This window comes from Oncorhynchus kisutch, unplaced genomic scaffold (genome assembly GCF_002021735.2).
Source record: "Oncorhynchus kisutch isolate 150728-3 unplaced genomic scaffold, Okis_V2 scaffold2008, whole genome shotgun sequence".
Classification (NCBI taxonomy): Eukaryota; Metazoa; Chordata; class Actinopteri; order Salmoniformes; family Salmonidae; genus Oncorhynchus; species Oncorhynchus kisutch.
The window spans coordinates 31,309-38,713 of record NW_022263953.1 but is presented as its reverse complement, the minus strand read 5'-3'; the positions used below and the strand labels follow the sequence as shown (position 1 = coordinate 38,713).

The 7,405-nt window shown below is 43.2% G+C and overlaps 1 protein-coding gene across 1 annotated transcript; it reads left to right on the top strand.

The window, feature by feature from the left end:
• Positions 1-1,694: 1,694 nt before the first annotated feature.
• LOC116368895 (cocaine- and amphetamine-regulated transcript protein-like) lies at positions 1,695-4,196 on the top strand. The gene is made up of 3 exons (XM_031819277.1): positions 1,695-1,933; positions 2,543-2,620; positions 3,692-4,196. Exons 1-3 carry the CDS (start codon positions 1,796-1,798, stop codon positions 3,797-3,799), a joined length of 324 nt encoding a protein of 107 aa, XP_031675137.1. The 5' UTR covers positions 1,695-1,795; the 3' UTR covers positions 3,800-4,196.
• Positions 4,197-7,405: the final 3,209 nt, after the last annotated feature.

Below are 7,405 nucleotides of genomic sequence, written 5' to 3'. Positions count from 1 at the left end.
AAAAATGAGTTTTAATGACTCCAACCTAAGTGTATTTTAAACTTCAGACTGTAGATAAAGACACAGGAAAACACCATTGAGTTCACTGGAGTACTCGTTTTAAGGAATTGCAAATCATTTCCATAATTTGTCCAGAGAGACTCTGGGTGAGCCAGTTAGAGCCACTAACACTCTGAGGAAGGCTCAGGCCGAAAGGTATGCCAGTGTGTTGTCTTGTATTAACATGTTGCTGTGAGTTAAAGGAAAATACAACGAAGCTTTAATTGCAGGTTATATTCAAGTGAGGACTGGACATAGTGCTGAGGTGTATCATGTCACACACCTTTAAGCCAGGGAATCAATAGGGGATGAATGGACTGGAACAGATGAGTGTTTCTCTATAATTCCCCAGTGTGTGTGTGTTGGGGGTGTGGGGGGGGCAGTGAAAGTACTGTATCATGATTCTTGTTGTATGTTCTGTATTATGTGTTATGTATGTTCTGTATTATGTGTTATGTATGTTCTGTATTATGTGTTATGTATGTTCTGTATTATGTGTTAGGTATGTTCTGTATTATGTGTTATGTATGTTCTGTATTATGTGTTATGTATGTTCTGTATTATATGTTAGGTATGTTCTGTATTATGTGTTATGTATGTTCTGTATTATATGTTATGTATATTATGTGTTAGGTATGTTCTGTATTATGTGTTATGTATGTTCTGTATTATGTGTTATGTATGTTCTGTATTATATGTTATGTATATTATGTGTTAGGTATGTTCTGTATTATGTATGTTCTGTATTATGTGTTAGGTATGTTCTGTATTATGTGTTATGTATGTTCTGTATTATGTGTTATGTATGTTCTGTATTATGTGTTAGGTATGTTCTGTATTATGTGTTATGTATGTTCTGTATTATGTGTTATGTATGTTCTGTATTATGTGTTAGGTATGTTCTGTATTATGTGTTATGTATGTTCTGTATTATGTGTTATGTATGTTCTGTATTATGTGTTATGTATGTTCTGTATTATGTGTTAGGCATGTTCTGTATTATGTGTTAGGTATGTTCTGTAGTATGTAATTATCTCTTCGTGTAAACTGAGCAATCATTTATAAAGTCGAAGGGGAATGGAGCTTTTATGTTATTATATTAGCTTCAGTATTAGAACATTGTCCCTTCTCTATTTCACTGTATATTAGGTTTGTGAAGGAAAAATGAGACACGGGGTTGTTTTGTAATGGATATCAGTGATTAGATATTTTAATTATGTTGAAATCACAATTGATCCCCAACTCAGTTAAAATCACCGTTGAAATTCTATTGCGGGATTGTAATTGTCTCATTCAACGTGAGAAATGGCCCCTACAAGGAACATTTGATTTAATAGCCTACAGTTGCCTTACGCAATGTAATTGGTATATATTGAGGTGGGACTTGCAACAGAGTGAAAAACAACGTCATAATCTACAATTATAAATAGAGGGGGTTTAAATCTGAACAATTGACAAAATAAGAAGCTATGGGATGAAAGTGTAACGTGTGGGATTTGAACCCACCAGTTCAAATAACACAATTACACAATTAAGAGCCATTCAAGATGCATTGAAGACTGGAGTTCCTCGCAATGGGTCTTGAAACCCAGCTAAATTACCTTACAGGCGGGGCTACTCGCTAGTATAAAAGCAGAGGTCCGGCAGTCCGTTGCACATTTATTCACTCTGAACTTCCGACCCTCCACTTTGATCCCCTGCGCTCTCTTATTGCCGCCACGACTGCACAGCATTTACCACGCACCGCATCAGAACCATGGATAGCTCAGGAGTGCTGCTCCGACTGCTGTGTATCGGCCTGATGTCCGTTATGTGCCGAGGACAGGCGTCACATGAAGTTTCCGCAGAGGACTTTGGCGCGCAGAACTCTGCCGCGGCCGCAGAGAAAGAACTTGTAAGTTCATATAGGGAATCACTTTAGTTGTTTCAGGCTACCCTGGCATGTTGGTCCTGATCTATATATTCATGCACTACAGGTTCTCAATTTAATATCTAAATCTAAGTCAATATAATTCGAAATATAAATGCAATCTAAATGTTCGCCCATGATTGTATTATGGTCAACATAACCTTATTCAGCAGTTCGTCCTGATAAAGGTGTCCTTGAGAATCCGATTTATCCATCAGTTTTATCCATGGTTGAACACAGGGATGGAGCTAAAGATTTTGTCCACTGGCCAGCGGGCTATAGGACCAACATTTATACTAGCCCGTCTGAAAAGTACCGGCCTCGGTCTAGCTGGCTATCTTAATTAATGTCCATCCCTGGTTGAACCTCTGGAACATATCGCTAAATGTCAAATGTGACACCTGAAGAGATGAAGTTCCACAAGAGGATCTTCTGGAAACAAAAATATAGCCTCTATAACACTGACATTGTCGTTAGGTAGTACATAAACTCATGGGGAAATTGCACTCATGTAGGAGTTTAGATTTTAAAACTCCCCTTGAGAAAAGCAATGAGAAATTCCATTGACCCTGTTTCCTTTACTCCGTGTCACAGGTGGATGCGATGGAGGCTCTTCTAGTGAAGATGCAGAGCCATCTGCCTTCTAATGAGAAGAGAGGGATGATCCCTCCTGTGAGTCCTAATATGTTCCTGTTTAAAACTAACTTTTACCAATGTTATTTTTGACCAAATGGAGGTTATGACTGCATTTAAAATCCTTAGTACTTTTCAAGTATCAAAGGGGTGTTATAAACTGGGTGGTTCGAGCCCTGAATGCTGATTGGCTGAAAGCTGTGGTATATCAGAGTATACCATTGGTCTGACAAAACATTTATTTGTACGGCTCTAATTAAGTTGGTAGCCAGTTTATAATAGCAATAAGGCACTTTAGGGGTTTGTGATATATGGCCAATGTACCACAGCTAATGGCTGTGTCCAAGCACTCCATGTTGGGTCTTGCTTTAGAACAGCCCTTAGCCATGGTATATTGGCCATATACCACACCCCCTCAGGCCTTATTGCTGAAATATATTATAGGAGTTTATTTATTTGGAACAAAATGTGGATGCCTGTTATTAAAGGGGAAGTTTAGGATTTGACAACTTTATGTTAGATTGTTCCTCACCCTGAAAGCAGTCCATGGGTCAGGAGAAGCTTTAATCCATGGTTTGGTTTACTTGAAATATTCCCTATTTCAGCTAACTTTAGCCACCACAAGCTAACAATCAATAATAGTGGCATGTGAGCTGTTTTTTTGTAATGGCCAAATCACCTGAAATCAACTCAAATCAACTCCATATTTTATTTGATGTCACGGGCATTTGGCTTTTTTTTGTAAAATCCTGAACATCCCCTTTAAGCCCCCCATGTTTCTCCCACTCTGTGTTATAGTCTGGCCACCATTTCAATGCAGTTCAATTGAAAGTTTATGTAAAACCAATTAACGAGTATAAGTTGTCAGTATAATTAAATGCAAGCAGAGAAATGCCAACAGCCTTTGATTTGAGTGGATTTATACAGCCTATTCTAGATAGCGTCCCTAAGTCTAATTAACTGAAAGGAGGAAGAGTCTAAAGAACCAGCGAACACCGCTTCATTCACACAGCAAACTAATTCGAACTTTCATTACCATCGCTGACTAACTCTTTCTCTCTCTCGGTCTATCTATCTCTCCCCCTCCCTCACTCTCTCTCGGTCTCTCAGTGTGGTATGGGTGACCGGTGTGCCTTGAGGCATGGACCCCGCATTGGGAAGCTCTGTGACTGTGGCAGAGTCAGCAGCTGCAACTCCTTCCTCCTCAAATGTCTCTAAACTCCCTCAAGGAGAAACACTTCACTAGAACCACCACATCCAACGCTCCAGCCAAGACAGAGGAATATCATCATCAACTTGTATCATCACCTGTATCCCAAATGATACCCTATTCCCACTACTTTAGACCATGTCCCCAAGGGCTCGGGTCAATATTATTGCAATATTTAGGGAATATGGGGAGTTTGCGACAAACCACTGTGTCCACAACCGCAAGGGATATGCAGCATCCACAAGCTGTAGGCCAACATTATGGCACTTGAGTTTTGTCTTGTTTTGTCCTTGTGCTTTGATAAAGTCCTTTCCATTGAAAGAGGAGCATGGAGGTGTTCTGTAACCCACAAAGCATTTACAGCATGTGCACTCTGTCAAACAAATAAACATGTTGGTCATCTCACTTGTTTTGGATTTACTGTTCTTATTTCAATACCTCAATGCAAAAGTCAAAAGGTAATTTTGGGATCAAACTGTGACTTAAAGAAATCATTCACTTTAAGATATGATGCATTCCAGCTATCATTAAGAACACAATTACAAAATAGTTCAACACATAGATCTACTATAGTCTCTTAATGTCATAGCTGGAATTATCATGTAACACAGTCTATGTGAGTCTCGCAGTCTATCTACATTCCAGTGTCCTGTGTTGATCCAGGACATGTTCACCTCAGGGTCGTGTTCATAATGAAGAAAACGGGAGGGAGGGACTACCTGAACATTTTGCTATGATGTGCTCCAATGAATACGACCCATGGTGTTGTTCATTAGGTACAACATTGAAGAAAACAAAGTCAAACGGGGAGGTAGGACTATCTGAATTAGTTTTCATTGCAAAATGTTTTCCTACGTTATGGCCTAATAATCACAACCCTGCCTTTTAGGACATCTTTCAGCGCACAGGAGAAACCAACCATTATGTAAACTGAGGAGGTTAGATATGATTCTGTTTGCTAGTAAACGTCAATACAACTCAATGCCATCGTTCCATAAGACAACTGTAACCCGACGGCTGCTCCTGGACATAGCAAATATTTACATGGGTATCACAAACAAAACACATTTGCATCACCTATTTGCTTGCCACTGTAACAAAAGGCAGTACAGCATGACTGGTAGCCTGAGCTGTGTGTAAAGGAGGTGTCATTTTCAGTGCCAATATTCTGTCAGTACTACGGCTTCCCACCTTAATTTAAACACGTGAAGGAGTATGTGACATGGAAGGTCGTCTTCTTGGCCTCCGAACTGAAGGAAAGTTGGCAGAAGAGGAAGCACTGAGTCAGATGACGAGTTAAGTAACGTTAATGAAATGAGTGGAAAACTGTCATGTTGAGGAATGGAGCAAAACGGGATAAAGTTGTTCATGAAGACAGGCCTTGGTCTATTAATGGTCTGTTCCTTGTTGGAGTTAGTTTCATGGGAAAATCTGTTTTAGTGAGATCCATTAGCAGTCAAGGAGATGGTGGAGGACCCACTGGAAAAGGTGGTGTCAATCAAAGTGACCAGGAGCTGTATGGTGTTGATTTGTGTCAGAAGAACAAAAGGAAAGTGCATTGTGTCTCTCTGAATTATCGGAGTATAATTCTAAGTGGATATTTTCTGAAGAGGGAACCGGTAAAATGTCATGTCTGGCGTTGCGGTGGAAATTGAGACTGAAAATAGACAATGTACCAGGAGTAATGGGTGTATGATTGAACTGTATGGTGAAGGAAAGAGCAAAGCCTATCGGTGCTATTGCTATTTGATGGTACATCTCTTCCTACAGATGTAAAGCTGGGGTATATGAGATACACAGTGAGAGCTTCTGTGAACAGACCATTGCAGTGTTGTTAATGTAAAAAGTTTGGCCACGTGGCAAGTGTGTGCAGATGGAATAAATATGTTGTGGAAGAGTCGGTGGATACACAGTGTTGCAATTGTGGTGGGAACCACGTTCCAGGAATGCCCTGTCAGGGTGAAGGAGGTCGAAGTAGCAAGAATCTGGGCTGTTCACCAGGTCTCTTATGCAGAGGCAGCGCAAATAGCGAAAGGGAGAAATGGCAATGGATGCCCCGCAGCCTGCAGAGAGTGTTGTTTATCATTTGAGGGATCCTGAAGTACTGATAGTGAAGAAGGTGGATTTTGTTGTGTTTATTACACAGGTGATCAACTGTACAAGTCAAACTAACAAGAAAGCAAAGAAACGCTACATAATTGTGAAGGCAGCGAACATGGTTCTGGATCTGCTGAAAAGTTCCTGGGAATGTTGTCTGAAGATGCAGTTCCCTGTAACGGTTCTCTTGTGGTGAAGGAGAGTCGGACCAAAATGCAGCGTGTAGATTTCGATCCATGTTTAATAAACAAACGTAAAACACGAATCAATTATAAACACTACAAAACAAAGAACGTAACGAAAACCGAAACAGCCTATACTTGTGTAAACTAACACAGCGACAGGAACAAGGACACTAAGGACAATCACCCACGAAACACTCAAAGAATATGGCTGCCTAAATATGGTTCCCAATCAGAGACAACGAGCTACAATCCCAATACATACACACCACATACAAAAACCCATGCCACACCCTGGCCTGACCAAATAAATGAAGATAAACACAAAATACTTTGACCAGGGCATGACAGAACCCCCCCCCCCCCCCCCTAAGGTGCGGACTCCTGAACGCACCTCAAAACAATAGGGAGAGTCCGGGTGGGCGTCTGTCCATGGTGGCGGCTCCGGCACGGGACGTGGACCCCACTCAATCAATGTCTTAGTCCCTCCTCGCGTCCCTGGATAGTCCTCCCTCGCCGCCGACCATGGCCTAGTAGTCCTCACCCAGAACCCCACTGGACTGAGGGGCAGCTCGGGACTGAGGGGCAGCTCGGGACTAAGGGCAAGCTCGGGACTGAGGGGAAGCTCAGGCAGGTTGATGGATCTACCAGATCCTGGCTGACTGGCGGATCCCGGCCGACTGGCGGATCCTGGCAGATCCCGGCCGACTGGCGGATCCCGGCCGACTGGCGGATCCCGGCCGACTGGCGGATCCGGCAGATCTGGAAGAGTCTGGCGGATCTGGAAGAGTCTGGCTGACTGGCGGATCTGGAAGAGTCTGGCTGACTGGCGGATCTGGAAGAGTCTGGCTGACTGGCGGATCTGGAAGAGTCTGGCTGACTGGCAGATCTGGAAGAGTCTGGCTGACTGGCGGATCCTGGCAGACTGAAAGATCTGGCTGCTCCATGCTGACTGGCAGCTCTGGCTGCTCCACGCTGACTGGCGGCTCTGGCTGCTCCACGCTGACTGGCGGCTCTGGCTGCTCCACGCTGACTGGCGGCTCTGGCTGCTCCATGTAGGCTGACAGCTCTGGCGGCTTCTTACAGACTGGCAGCTCTGGCGGCTCCATGCAGACTGGCAGCTCCTTGCAGACTGGCAGCTCCGTGCAGACTGGCAGCTCCTTGCAGACTGGCAGCTCCTTGCAGACTGGCAGCTCCTTGCAGACTGGCAGCTCCTTGCAGACTGGCAGCTCCTTGCAGACTGACAGCTCCTTGCAGACTGACAGCTCCTTGCAGACTGACATCTCTGGCTGCTTCATGCAGACTGACAGCTCCTTGCAGACTGACAGCTCTGGC